The sequence below is a fragment of the Bombus huntii genome, chromosome 5, assembly GCF_024542735.1.
Source record: "Bombus huntii isolate Logan2020A chromosome 5, iyBomHunt1.1, whole genome shotgun sequence".
Taxonomy (NCBI): Eukaryota; Metazoa; Arthropoda; class Insecta; order Hymenoptera; family Apidae; genus Bombus; species Bombus huntii.
Genome location: NC_066242.1, coordinates 5845451 through 5861574, shown reverse-complemented (window position 1 = coordinate 5861574; position 16124 = coordinate 5845451). Strand labels below are relative to the sequence as shown.

Below are 16124 nucleotides of genomic sequence, written 5' to 3'. Positions count from 1 at the left end.
CTATCACAAAACAGAAATAAATCCACGTTTCAATATCACGTTAAATTCAAATTTTACGTGTCAGGGGAAATTATACGTCTAATAATATTATCTTCATCCTGTCTTTGTCATCGCTAAGAGATGTCAGAATCATTAATATTTACGCCGTGTTACATGAATCGTTCAGTTTTTAGAATGCAGCGTATGAATTTAAAACTGTCGACTGTGTCGGTGGACACGAGAAACGAACAATAACTTATAAGAATGAAAATCAATATATTACATGTCAATTTTCAATCTTATCTAAATAGAGACACAAAATGGTGAAAAAATTCAGTTCCACACAAGATCATTTCAATATTCGCCAATTTCTAATATCGAGGTGTGATTACATTTTCCTAACCACTACCTTCTCGTTTACTTAATGAAACCGAACCAGAACTGCATACCGTTCCATTTACTTCGCATACGCAATACCATTGTCGAAACTTACGGATAGGTTTCGAGCGTGGTGCTTTTACGCGAGCAGTACGTACACATCCAGGGAACAAGCATCAACATCTTGGAGTCTAGAATCGGAGATTTCTGCAGATTAGACGCATAGCTAAGCAGACGGGTCTAGTATTCATGAATATGGATTTTTCCTACCAGTTAGCTGTGCACCATCGAGGCTTTCGTCTTTAGTATGGTCTCGCTGGTACTATCTATTAACAAATCTGCCTCTCTTTCTCTCTCTCTCTCTCTCTCTCTCTTTCTCTCTCGCATTCACGTACAAATAGATAACTGTGTAAACTAACACAGTTATATGTGTATCTATGCGAATCAAACGATACGTCCCGTCCTCGCAACACTCTTTTCGTTGAGTTCGCTTAACGAACCGAACATAACGAATTGGATGTTCTGAAATTTTGCAAATCGAATATTCCAAAACTGCAGATGCCACTGTTTAAGTAAAAAATGCATTTAACGAAAAACATTCTTTTTCAGTAGGCTTTGGTACCTTTTGTGCGTATTTATTTTTACACAACTAAAGCTATGTTGGAATATTTTTCTTTGAACGGATATCAGATATTTTGTACTCAGTATTTTTGGTTATTATTGAATGTGGAATATGGAATATTGGGATTTGTGCAAAGGTAAAGGGTAGGAAGGTGTTTTACAATATAATTAATTTTTATAATAACCTCGCAGAGATTGTAGCTTTACAAATTTAATTTATTGCAAAGAATTTGATCTACACAGTTTCTTAGATTTCCCTCAAATTGTATTAACATGTAACATTTAATTTAAAGTGTTACCTATTCTTATGAATTTATCGTTAATTTTCTCCCATTTCAATGAATGCATTACGAATTATGAATTTCAATCTTTTATCTTCATCTCAACCAAACTGTTTTCCAACAAACTTTTTGCTGGTAAAGTTGGCTCACAAGTGGTTCATCTTGACCTCCTTATTGTTGACGTCCATCGCTGCATTTGTACAGCACAATATTGTAATTAAAAAACCCACTTTATTGATATTGCTTAATATTATTAGTATTATAATAAAAAATCCAATTTTCTTATTGTTAATACAGGTCAATTATCTATTTATCATCGTAACTAATTTATAAGTTTATACTATTAAATTAATGAATTTGAGTTGTGATTAACTTTAAGCAGAATCCTTGGGATGAATAATCTGACCGTGGAAGCGGAATATGTAGCCCCTGTTTCCTATTCTGACATCTAGGCAGAACTGACAACCTCATTCTCTATTTCTTTCCATACATATACTCATACATTGACACGCCGAATACTAAGTGTATCATTAATTCATGTAGATATGCGTAGCCTGCAGTTGCTATCTACTTGTGTAACATGCAATTTCTTTTTATTAGTGTACTAAATGGTCGCCACGGTTTTACTGCTTTAAACAATGCAACTACACTTTCTTACAAGCAACTTCGGTAAATCATGCAAATTAGAGGTATTAAATAAAAATGCAACAAGCCATTAGGAATCATTTTCTCACTTCATAATCATTTGTACAAAATGGATTTCTCATGTGTGTAATTGTTTACCTTTTCCCGTAAGAAAATATTATTTCTATTTAATTCAAACGTTTTAGGAGTGACTTGTGCTAATCATTTAAACAAAATATGAAGATTTCTCATACCCTTTTAGGATTAAAATAACCTCTTATCATACTGTAATTTTTCCATGCTCCTGGAAATTGTTTTCGAACTTAATTTAGCTTCCGTCTTTAAAAAAGATTACTTTTGTCGTTTGTTCAGTGAACTCTTCGAATAACATCTAAGCATTTAAAAGTCTGACATATTCGAAATCCAAACAATCGATTGCCGTGTGATTTCTTAATAATTCTGTTACTGTCAAAGTATTGGATCTTTATCGAATCATCGCAATAACCAGTGCTGTGTATAGTACTAGTATTATTGTTATAAATAATAGAAGTATTATACGAAGACAAGAATAACGCACGAAACATTTGACAATGATTATCAAATTGGCTTAATCTATCAAGAATGATAATTCTATATCATGTTTATAGCTACTTACAATTTATCACGTAAGATTTCACAAGAACTTATGCAACGCCTGTAAGATCTCTTTTCATATCAAATTTAACGTTTTTAGTTTCTACCAACGAGACAAAGTAAAATTTGAGTGTGTTTCAATGGAAAAGAAAGTTTTTTCATACGAAGACTAATTGACAGCAGTGCTTCATGAACTTCACGGTGAATGGCTGAGAATGCAATTTTCAGAAATTTAATTCAAAGTTTTGGAACATCTAGTGCGCTGCTCTCAGTTTCTGCTACGTATTAAGGTGTCTTATCGCAAGTTGTACGGCCCTACGATATTAACAATATATCAGGAGTTTGTACATAAAGGCATACTTTCAATTCACAAGAGAATGCTTTATCTTAAGTTTTCCTTGGGGCATGTTTCGATGGAAATTTGATACATTTTATTTTTTGCTATTATAATACTTTAAAGTGATTAGGTTCTCACACTTCTACATGTACATGTAATACGTCAATTATATTTTTACACGAAGATTATTTTAATAAAAAACAGTTACCTCTAAAAGTGTTTTGCGGTTTGAAATAATGTTTTAATAAAATAAAATATTTTCATGCAATTGAAGAAATTAAAAATTGAATAATTTGTATAAATAACAAAATGTCAAAATGCTGGATGAATTTTATACAACTGCGACTCAAAAAGTCAAGAGTCCGATCGTTCTAAAAATCTATAAAACGTTTGTTGGTGTTATCAGCACAGTTTTTTACGTTCTCTCGCGGAATTTAAAACATTGAATTCAGGTCCACCAATCCCTTCCATTTTCTTCTTTAAAATCACAACAGCGTTGCTTACATAATAAACCAACTTATGTTTCAAATTATGTTTTGACTCTATTGAATAGTTAGTATTTCTGTAATTCTAAATAAAATTGATAACGATTAATTTAAATCAATTAAAATAATTCACGAAATAATATTAAATGATTAGTTTAAATAAAACTCTTCTTAAAAGCAATAAATAAATTCAAAGATAATAAAAGAAATCTCCAAGAGAATAGGTAACTTACTAAAATTGGAAAATTTCAATATTAATACTAATCAGGATACATCGAATGGATAAAATAAACCGACACAAACAATTTAAATGTGACCTAACTTCATCTTCTACGAAGCTCATGGCATGCACATCTTTTGGGCTGACCCTCGTATATGCACGTATAGCAACTACTTTATTATATTCACGACACATATTGTAACACGTTTTGCTGTACTACTCGATCTACATTTATATATTACATGGTATCTTTTCACGTTTGATTTTGAACTAGCATTTTTTCTTTCCATAACGACTCTTGATCTCCTCTTTCTCTAACGAGCATTTTACGTGCTACTAGACAAAAATAGAGCCCGCTTCTCCTTTTACATATCCATGAATTAGAACTGTCTCTGCGAGTATCAACATTTTAGAGCCGGAGTAGCGGCGAGGAAGGACTATCGCCGAGCCAAAGCAGCGACTACGAGGATCAAGAAGAACTCGAGAATCAACACTCGGCCGCCGTACACACAGTACGTGACATATACAAGTCCTCCTTTCACAAAAGTGTCTCCTTTCTCTCGAATTTTCTGTCCTTTGTCGTTTCATTCTTTTTTTTTTTTGCATCAGTATGTTTGCATGATCCGTGGCTGTACTTAGAACGAGTGTTTAAATGTACGGTACATAACACTAACCAGCGATGTTTATTCTTGCTGAACTGATGCATGTTCAAGGGGTTTGTAGGAAAGGATGATTTGTTCGTTATCCGTTTTTAGTTATTTTAGGGAAGATTATTTTGTAGTAATTATTCTTTCTTTCTTGTTTGGTTTTATATTGGTTAATGGACTGTGATTAATTATTCGAATTCATGTACTTATGAATATGATTAACACTAGAACTACCAAAATAGCGAGAAGGGTTAATACGTAAATATATTTTAGATTTTTGTGTAAAGAATTATAGAAGTGTATGTTTGAGGATTCGAATAATTTTTGATAAAATATACGGATTTCGATTACTTTGGTACAAATTTAATCGGCAGTTCTAGTGTTAAAAGCATTATAATAAGCATTTCACATTGAATGTTTTATATATTTATCTACTAATCTACTAATTAATAAGGGGATCAATGACGCGAAGTACTCTGCAGAAGATAATTCAACATTATGTATGATCAAACAATATTTAAATAAATATTAAACTATTTGTTATAATATGTTTAAAAATATAAATTGTTATTATGTCGTAAGTAATTTAGAAGAAAATTCTTATTGAACAAGTTGAAATAAATTTTGAATTCTGAAATCCAACCATATCACCAATATGAAACTTGGTCATTTTTAAGAATCAACAATTAAGAATGAATTGAATGGGTCAAAACGTCTATAAAAATGAAAATGAAACCGACATTATTTTTCTTTTAACTCAACATACTATAATTGTGGTTATTCTAATGTTTACTATACATAGACATCTAGGATAGTTCCTTCCTTAATTTCTTGTATCTTACCTATCCTCTAGGGTAAGTAATTTATTCACATTATTAATATTCATTTTCACTCATCTGGTTGATCTCTCGTACAACGCTTACATGGCAATAACATTTAGTCACGTTTGACTTCTCTGCAATAATTTTTGTAAAACACACGTTCGGTTTACTCTCTCCAAAAAAAGTCACTTCCTTTTAAATCTCAAACCAGATCGGTGAAGTCGATATCAGTTCAAAGTAGAATCGATTGCATGCATGCTTTTGTCATTCGAATTCGTACTGTTTCATTGAATTACTTGCCAGATACACTTTAACCGAGTAGCTAGCGTTTCGTTAAAGACGTACACATATCGAAAAACACAAAAGTAGACGCTTTTGTACATTATCACCAAGATATACAGTTACACAAGTGCGTCTACTCCACCGACAAGTCGACAACGACGTCAGCTCGAGGTCCGTCAGACTCTGTGAATCTTCCACGGTCGTGCCTTACGCATAATCGTTGCATGTTCTCAGTATCACAGAACGATCTCGTTCGAATCACGAAAAAGGATCCAGATCTCAGTCCCTGTTGTAAAAAGATTTCATTGACAGACTTTGCATCGATCATCGAGGAACTACGCGAAACGAACTGCCTAGAATTCGTAACGTATGGCCGAGTAAGGTGCGTTTAGACCAAACGAGCAAAGACACAGAGGGAGAGCGTCTGATTGTGCTCGTTTAGTTAAATGGTCGTTGAGCAATCTGTTCGTAAACTGATTTACACCAGAAGAGCTAAGAATACGTTCTTTTCATATTATTATTCGACCACTGGTTATATAAAAGTACATGTGTCTTTTTTTCTATTGATATGTTGTGTGCTCCATCGGGTATAGAATTTTTTGTAAAAAGTAATTATAAATCGAAATATAGAAATTTGATATATATGTGTACATAAAAATAGCGTTCGCTAGTACTTCGACAAGAGATGTAACTCAAATAAATGAGTAAAGAGTTTATATAATTCAAAAGAATCATATAAAATGTATACGGGCATTTCCGTGCAATCCGAAATGAAGTGGAAAAGTAAAAATATGGAAAAGACATATCTTTATACGATCTATACAAAATATGTTAATGTGGATGTTAATATGCTGTCATACGTTACCATATCATGAGAAAAGCAAAATGCTAAAATTAATCTTCGTTTCCCCATAACTCCAAAAGTACGCTATTTAATATCTCATATCCGATAAAAGAAAGAAAAAAAAAAAAAGAAAAGAAAAAAAGAAGAAGAAACGGGCATTCGTTGCGTGTAAGTCTTCGACCTAATTCACTTATTACCATTGTGTTACCTCTTTTCATTTCCATCGATACAAGCAAAAAGTCGGAACGATGTTCATTATTTTTCAATATTATGCAATCGTTCGTTAAAATTTCCAGTCGGAAGCTAGTGCTTTACTTGAGGGCGATACGAGGGCGGGGATCGCAGGACGAGCACGAAATTTGAGGCACGACGTGCAACGGAAGATTTCAAGGTTGCGTCAGGACCGCACATCATCCGAGGCGTTCCCGTGCAGCGCGAGCAGCGTGGAAAGTCTCCCAAGCGGAAGTGGCTCGAGCACGCAGGCACTTGTGCGTGCAGGAAGCAATCACAGCTCGATATCCTGCGAAGACAGGGATGCTATCAGTCCAACGTCTATCGGGCCTGTACTTTGCAGAGCCAGGGCTCTGGTCGATTATACGCCTAGCCCTTATGACAAGGAAGCACTAAAGTTTAAGGTTTGTTTGCAAACTATTATCACAAATGACTTAGCCGTTACAGAAATTTACATTGCTTATTTCTATATTATAGTATAATTTCTATACAGGTAGCTTTTATAATCTTACGCTAGTAATTTTTCAAATATAAAATGTATTCATGTCATTATATCTTGGACTATGGATGTTCATGAATTTTTAGGAACAAAATTCTTTACACAACGTGTATAATTTGCAAAAATGTATAAAATGTCTAATGTAGAGCTTTTAATATGGTATTTATAAGTTTTATTATGCTAACATCCGAGGTCCAATTATATTTGTTATCTTATTATAATAAAAATTCGAGCATATCTGGGGTTATTTAAGAGAAAAAGAAATTTACAGTTGAGTGATTTTGTAGGAATACATCATAATATTCATTCTATATACACGCAAATATTCATGATACACAATAACTCTCAGATTAGTTTAATCACAGACATGTTTGCATGTGCGCGCCTGTATGTCTGTGATTGATACGAATCCTTGAACAAGCACGTATTCATGAATTATATCTCAATTAATTTGTTTAATTTAAATGGCTTTCAAGTAATCAATTATTGCGTGATCAAAGTATTATAACGCATTATGTTAAATCGCCATATATATTAAATAGCACTATGTAGTATCATTTCACTATTGTTCAAAATCTTGACATTTGACACTTTCGTGATGCAAACGTACAATATTTTAATGCAAATAATAGATTAGACTCAATTAAAACTAAAATGGACACTTCAAATGAGCAGTTTATTACTTGTCCCTTATTTTGTTCATTATGTTCATTTCCACGCCCTAAGAACGTATTAATGAGTAAGTATTGATAATAAATAAACCCAAAGATTGCATTCGATATAAAACTCACAATAATTATTTGTAACTGTCAAATGCACACATTGGATAGTAAAACCTCCAACATTGTTTTACTTTCCTCGATTTTTCTCTTATTTTGAATCGTAGAATCTCCGTCACCCTACTTGTACCACGATTTAGAATCCACGATATATATTTTTATTTTTATATCTTTATATCATAAAACACCGAATCGATGATAACGTATAATGTAAAACTCAACTTTTTATGAGACAAAAATATTCATGAAACTCTTTTTCTGACAATACATACGTTCTTTACGAATAAACTTTCGTACAGAACATATAAAATAACTACTTCAATAAGAATAAACTTACAGTAGAATTCCATTTATTCCAACGAAATGTTAATTCGTCTCCAATTAAATGATCTTCTATTTATTGCACCCAGTTATCCAAACGTGAGCTATTATTATGCATATAAAGAAAAAAATCATAGATACTTAGTTGCAATCAGGTATATTTGTCTGCCAATGGTTTCGACTTATATGCAGTGACTATATAAAGTATTTATACATACTCTTACTTTCCCATGAAGTGTTTTTTAGGTTCCACATATCATTTTCATAGTATCAAATGTTTGTAATGATCCAAAGGTACTACTAACCGATATGAAATTTATTATAATCGGATCGAATTAATTGGCAAATAGATGCAATAATAAATGCACTGGGGCGGGGGGGGGGGATATTTTTTGCAACTACTGTAGATACGGAACATATTTTTACCAAAGTAGCAAAACCAGCTGAAACACGCATATTGATCAACTATAGATCGCACCATATACGTACACCCTTGAAAAGAGTCCCTGCCAGAACTAGAAAGTATCGTTACTGCCAGAACTCGACGCTTACCTCCTCGTGAAAACAAACCCTTATTTCTCTTTTCCTCGATATTCCTTAGTCCTACATGACTTCACGATAATACCAGCTAGTGCGAACAGAAATACAAAGCGTCGAATCTGTTGGTTTCTTCGAATTAGAAGGCGCAAGAGTTCTCAATGTTTTCTCACGTGGAAAGCACCAAGCAAATTGCAACACGGTTTTTGTTGCAGAAGGGAGACATCATCGACGTGGTACAAATGAACAAGAGCGGCCTATGGAAGGGTGTTTTGCACAACAGGATAGGCCACTTCAAGTTCATAAACGTCGAGATACTAAACGACAGGGTTCCAAGGCGCGGCGAACCCGAAGGCCGGGGGAAGTGGGGCCAGAGGTATAGGCAGAAGCCTGGTTCCGTTCAAGAGCTCTTGCAGAGAATGAATCTTCAGGTAGAGAGCAATATCTTGCCACGGCTCGAACAAACTGATTCGCATTTGCATCGCTTCGAATGCAAAGCAGGGAACCTTGCTTTTATACGTTTCTTTATTTCCTGGACTTCTCTCTTTTCATCCATATCCAACCTTCGCCCGCCCGCTCCCCTCGTTTCTTGCGTGCACCTTTTATACCGCGTACAATACACAGCACCACTGAAACGTCGCGTGTTCCTTTTTTTCGTCGACACTTCCCTTTTTTATATCCATCTGTTTCTTTCCATCCTTATCTTACCTCATCGATTTCATGTTTTCTCCCCTTTCCTTGTTCCTCCTTTTTTATTGGTCGGTGTTTTTAGTGATAAATGTGTACGTTCTTTCCTCGTAAATGGTGATATGGCGGGTGTTAGGAGATTTGTATTGACTTCGAGATTTAAATCTGGTACATTTTTAAGAGGATGTTACGTTGATTTTTAAAAAAATAAACGAGATGATTCAGATATAGTGGTTTTGTTTGGCAAAGAGTATAGTAGTATATCGCAAGGAGAATATGTGTGATTAAAACGTATTACATTCGCGAATATAGTAGTTTGTTGATGAATTGGATGTAGGAAGATTGGATTGGCTTCAAATTTCAAGTCCGGTCCATGTTTAAAAAGATGTCACGTTTGGTTTAAGAACGGTACGAAATGATTAAAACATAATACTTTTAGTGAAAACGGTATAGTGCATCGCAATAAGAATATATGTCATTAAAATATAAATATATATAATATCTATGGGCTGGCAGCATTATTTTCCATTTAGTGGAAAAAATATATATAAAATATCAAAACATGTATATAGTATACTAATAATAATATATAACAATAGTAGTATAGTATGCATATCATAAATCTTATAATAGCTTAACTTTTAAATGTAAATAGTTTAAAGAAACAGTATTGTCCTGTTTCAGACAAAGACATTGATTAAATAAGACAAACTAAAAATATTGAAATGTTGAATAATGTGTTTTCCAGGAACACATTCCTGTATTTGTATTTAACGGATACGAGGATTTGGAGCTCTTCAGGGAAATTGAGGCTGCGGATCTTGATTACTTGCGCATACATCAGCCAGAACATCGCGCGAAGATACTCACAGCTGTGCAACTATTAAATGACCTTCAATGTAAGTTATTATATCAGATCGTTTAAATTTTTTATTTTTGTAGATCGTGTTTTTATTTTATATTTATTTATTTATTTCTTTATTTATACAAGGACACGCACCATTATTTTCCAATGAAGCGTTTCATAATCATCAGGCTTCATATACTTTATTTTCGTAGTACGAAATTTTTCTAGCCGTATTGAATGATACAGAACTTAACATACTTCGACTTAAATTCTACAATAAATACTTTTCGTAGCTGCTGTATAATAGATAACAAAGTACACCATCGCCACATCTCTCACTATATAATTTACTTCTCCTCGCTAACTCATCATTAATTCGTGCACTTCGTCCAAAATCAGACATTACTCCGACCTAATCCAAAGTCACTTACCCCGATCACTTACGACTACACCCGTACTTCGGCCACTTCTAAACGCGCAAAACCAAAGGTAAAATCCGAAACTGTAAGTTGGTTTTTGTTCTGTCCTAATAGCCGGAAGCGAAGGCGATTTAGCTTCGAGCTCGGAGGGCGACGAGGTGAGTCGACTGGTCTTAACCTCTGGCCAGACATCCGGCCATTGTTCACCGTTTAATCGCCGCCAGTTCCCGCGGGACTCCGGTTGTTACGACGCTCACAAGAATTCTACCAGTCGACGAACCGTAAGCCCGGAATCGACCACGACTACCAAGCTGCCCAGAGAGAACAATCTCGACGCTACAGCATCCACGAAGAACGTCAGCGGTGTCAGCACAGAAGGGAGCACTGTTTCCGATAGCAAGGACGACTTTCATCCTAACATACCAATTACTAGCAACGTAACCAGCCAGAAGGAGGGCCAGTTCGACAAATCGCCGTTGCTCCGTAGCGGCAACGTCCGGTTCATCGCGAAGAGAGGGAATTTCGGCGAAACGGTGGTGATAGAGGATACTTGCGAGAGCGGGCAGAAACTCGGCGGCATGGTGAAGTATGTGGTTGGCAGCGGTGACCTTGGCCTCGAAGGTACCGGCAATATCACCGGTTTGGGCCAGAGGGGTTGCCTCAGTGAGAAGTCCAGCGATTCCGGTGTTAGCTCATCCAGCATCAGCTCGGCTCCGCCACCAAGAGATAAAGTTCTCGCCAATGTTGCATCGGACTCACCTACCAAGAATTTTAGTAATTTCACCAGGGCATCACCGACTTCCCAGCCAGCTACCAATAAGAGTCAAAGCGGTGAGACTAGTTACCAGTAGAGCGCAATACGAGTGAAGTTCGAACGAGACTTATAGAAATTTCCTTTTGCCTTCATACTTTGCACTCTTACGTGTTTCTGTAAATTTCCATTCGCAAATTATTGATGACTTACTCGCCGTTTCACGCGGAATTTGGACGAACTTTATACATCAACGCGACTGTACAATGGCGACTGGAGAGAGTTCTTCTGCCGCGTCATAAGTACTCTACACTTAATAGGGGTTAGGATATTCGACACGAGTTTAGATAGGTGGACTGATAGCAAATATACCATAAAAAACAATTTTGGTATCAGAATTCTTTGTAGGTTCGAATGTTCTGATGAGTATTCGAAGATATATGGAGATAATTATTGAAAGTATGTGGAGTAAGTACAATGTATTAGTAGAATACAATAGAAAGATTGGTATATCGGTACGTCTTGTTTTAGCTCGTTTGATAAGTTGTAGCTTTCCTGTAATATACCGAAGCTATTGTAAAAGATAATAATTATCTATCTAAAATCCGGTTTCAATTAATCAACCTGGTTGCAAGGAAGCTACCCGATGCAAACGATTTCACTTGAAAGGGGATTTTAAGTCAAACAAAAATTCACACTGATTGAAAGATTTCAAGTTACTACTTATATGTCAGGTAATTTGATGTTAAAACTTGAATTTAAACAACTCGACTAATCTCATCGAAGCTTAAAGGAGAAATCTTTGCAGAAAGGTGAATTGTTGAAGCTTATTGAATATAACTGATTGATTATGATCTGAATGATTGAATATGACTGATTGATGATGAGATTGATTATGTAATAATATTTAACATTTTAATTGATTTATCAAGCGAAGATTTATATCGGAAAGCATGAAAATGGTTGTAATTGAAAAACGAGCTTAAACGCAAGATGTGTGATTCGTATATGAATCTTTTTATTGTTTTGCTTGAAATCAGCGATATAATGCTGCTCGACGTCCAATATATTCCGTGAATGATACAGTGCAGGGTTTCTTTCGTTTTCATTCGAGCTTCGAGTCGAAAGAAATAGCACGGTGCTTCGCTAACTTTTATTGCCTTATCGATTCTTTGTCCTCGTTACTTTATAATCAAAAGTCTGCCGCACTGCTCGCCTTCTTAAACGAGAATTTCAACTTTGTTTCGATATTAGATTAGAATATTACGTGATTATTCTCGTTCTGAATTTTCATAACTCTCATTATCGACGAAAAAAATATAAAAAGGCAAAATGGGACAAAAAGAAAACTTAAGCATCTTTGACGAGAAAAGTGAGCAAAGTGTTTCGACGTTTGTACTTGTACGTGAATGGAAAGAATTTGGCAGTAATGTTCGACAGGAAACAAATGAAATGCTTGCCATGTCACTGCCAGTCATTTCATGATCTCGTCTATCGTTTTCGACGCTCGTATAATTACTAATAATAATATTGTGATAAGATTGCATTTACGTCTAAATAATTTGTAAATAGGTAAAAATATGCAATAGAAAGATTCGTCTTTGCAATTTGTATACAATACTAAGCTACGAGAACAGAGACTAAAGGAGATGTTTAAACGAGAAAAGACACGTTGATCCGTCGATCCTACTCGACGTTGGGCTTTAGTCAGCTATTTAATCTTTTTCTATAAGAAGTGGCTGATTATTAGCCAGAAACATCTAGATTAAAGACTGCCAACACAATTTAAACTTTCCCATGGGGTACGGTGTTCATTCATTTTTTTCTATGTTCGAGTTTGACTTACTTTAATGCCATAAGAAAGCTAAGTGATAATCGTAATGATCTGTCGTTAAATGTTATAATTTAGAAACTTTTTTTTTATTGCCAGTTTTATACATATATATAATATTAAAAAAAGCTACTATATATATATATATATATATATATATATATATATATATTATAGCTTTTTTTTAACTAGAAAATATTTGAAATTCGAGTGTAATCAAGTTGGGTAAAATAGTGGAGTATTAGGTACTTACAAAATTTAAATGACATTTTTTCTTCCTTCAATTAAATTTTCTAATTTTTATAATAATGATAATAATAGTAATGATATTTTGTTGTAAATTGTATAGCTTCTTCTTCTTCTTATCTCAAACAAATAATCAATTTTATTTAGAGATACTTACTCGAATCTTTGGAAAAAGATAGTCAATTCACGTGAAATTGTATAACGAGTTGTTAAATCGAAAGTTTATTTATCGAAGTTCCTTGTACAATAATATTTTGTCCAATCTTGTAACACAATTGACTTCATCGATGTTTTCTATTCTTTCGATGATAATATTTTATTTGAAAGAACTACATTATTAGTACATGATCGACAATCCCCATCATCGATGCAACTTAGTTCTTCGACAAGATGGTAAATCTGTACATGTGTATATTGACTATACCTGCAAAAGAGAGAAAAAAGAGACGTTCAAAGTTATAAAGTTTTTGTATGTACATATACAGCACGCATAGAAACCTAACGATGTTTTATATTGATCCAATCCTTTGCCAAAACTTTAGACTATACAAATCTCTATACATAAATATACATATGTTACATATATCATACCGTTGGTTCTTATGTATATCTTTTGTATAGTGTAAAATGATAGACGAATTTAAAAAAAGTATAAAGCGACGCAGTACGAGATCAGGAATGAAAACCGATGGGAATTCGTGAATAAAAAGAAAACAACAAGAAATTATCAAAATGGTACGATTATCAAAATACGGTCTAAGAACTCTATTATACTGTAAATAGAATATATAAAAATATATATTCGTTTCGAAAGGATAAATGAAACACACAAAAGCGATTCGATGACTATCCAAAATAGCGGACTGATGAGCAAATGTTAGGAAATCTTTATATAGGCTTTTAAGATGCATGTTTATCTTCTTCATTATTATCGATTTACAAGGTAGTTGTTAGAAGGTTTATCCCTTTTTGTAACAAGTCTGTTACACTTTTTCGTACGACCATTGACGAATAGAGCATCGATTCTACGTAGAAACGAAACTTTCTAGGAATACGTGAAACTCTAAACCATGATTTGACTCGGGGAGATCCCGGAGAATAAATAAGTTGACACACGCTGCTTCCATGATAATAGCGATTGTTTAAATACGTACTTTATCAATATACCGCATTAAGTGATTTGTATTGCAAGGTTCGATCGTGTCCAAGCGACGAGACGAAAGTTGATTTACGTTGATCTTGAACATGACATTAAGTGAGGTTGATATTTCCAACGGAGACGCTATACGAAGAAAGAGAGAACAATTTTACGAATTTTTGCAGAACGAATTATGAAGCCAAAATCCTCGTTACTTCTTGTACGCAAATTACGGTAATGGCATAGTTTGTCCGTTCCATCGAGAATAATATTACGTGTAGAGGACGAATCAAAAAAAAAAAAAAGAAAAAAATATATAAAAAAATAAAAAACGTAAGAACGAAACAGTAAAGCAGAATGAATAGTGGCGACGAGCGAGACTAAATGGAAAGAAAGAGAGTGAGGAAAAAAGAGAGAATGTGAGAGTGCATGGAAAAAATGTTAAAATTAGTAACGTTTTGAGAGTATGATTAGATGCAATACAAATAATTTTATTAGTTCGAGAAAAAGTACGCAACATTTGATGTAAAAAAGTCAGATTCGTTATAAAAATAGATGCAGTGAATTATAATCGAAATAAGTAATTTGAAGAGATAGATACGTGAGGGTAAAGGTGTCTTAGTAAAAGCATTAAGTGTGTTTGCGATTCGGATTTCGTACGAATGTGAAGTGAAACGAACGGACGGTATCCATCTTGATCTAAACGATCGATTAATTGAGAAAAATGTGTGGTCACCGTGAGGAAATTCGACGAAAGCACGGTGGTTTAAGAGAGTCGCTAAATCGCTAGTGAAAATGAAAATAAAAATTATTAAGCATCTACTTAGCGGTCTAGTCCATTTTTTCTTGCAAAGTTTACAATTTGATGCGATATATGTATAATGTACATAAAGTAAGGAAATAAATGAAAAAAAGGAAACAGAATTAGGAAATGGCAATCGCGTCGGCGTGAGTTGCTGAAACGTTTTTATAAGCTGATTTTATATTTATTGATTAATTGCGGGTTTTATAGAGGTAACGAATTCGTAATTCTTATCGTCTCTCAGTTCTTGTATGGTTTCCAACAAGTGTTAATTTATTGACTGTGAATAGAAATAAAATGGCGGAAGATTCAAACGAACGACGTTGTTTTTGCTCCCCAATCTCTTATCGCTTCTATATGTGATAATTATTATAATTAGTTCGTGGATGTTCATGCATTTATAGGAAATTTAATTGGAAAATATGGAAAAATATATAAAATATTCAAAGTGGAGTGCTTCTTATATTCAAAAAATGAAACAAATTTTTATCTAGCGATATATTCATGAAAATATGATTTTGCAGAAACATCCACAGGCTGCAGAGTATATAAAAGTATAATTCTATGTAATTCAGTATTTATAGGTACAATCACACATGTAAGTATATTATTAATTCCTAATCTATTGCCAACCAAATGGCAATGAATCAGAATTCTATGTTCAGAAAATAATTTTTCAAATAGCTAGATATTGAGCTGTATTATAAATTATATCAGCAATTGGCCCAACAATGAAGAAGGAAGCTTCGAGTAACGAATGATTCATCCTTTACTGGTCCTTTACTTGCAACTGAACAAACTTTATACATTGGTTGTTTGCCTCGATCTTTACAAGGGTTTCTCTCTAAGTGGAAACTCTTGAAAATGAAGTTGTTTCTTGTATT

The 16124-nt window shown here is 34.0% G+C and overlaps 1 protein-coding gene across 2 annotated transcripts in view; it reads left to right on the top strand.

Moving 5' to 3' along the window:
* LOC126865483 (SAM and SH3 domain-containing protein 1-like) overlaps positions 1-15558 on the top strand; it is a 372452-nt gene extending 356894 nt beyond the window's left edge. The window contains exons 11-15 of one of the 2 annotated variants that reach the window (XM_050618045.1): positions 3972-4070; positions 6449-6787; positions 8735-8950; positions 9955-10105; positions 10587-15558. In XM_050618045.1, coding sequence (XP_050474002.1) covers positions 3972-4070; positions 6449-6787; positions 8735-8950; positions 9955-10105; positions 10587-11323 — 1542 coding nt within the window. In that variant the 3' untranslated portion in view covers positions 11324-15558. The remainder of the gene's footprint in view (positions 1-3971; positions 4071-6448; positions 6788-8734; positions 8951-9954; positions 10106-10586) is intronic. The other variant, XM_050618046.1, reaches the window with a different exon arrangement.
* The last annotated feature ends 566 nt before the right edge of the window (positions 15559-16124 follow it).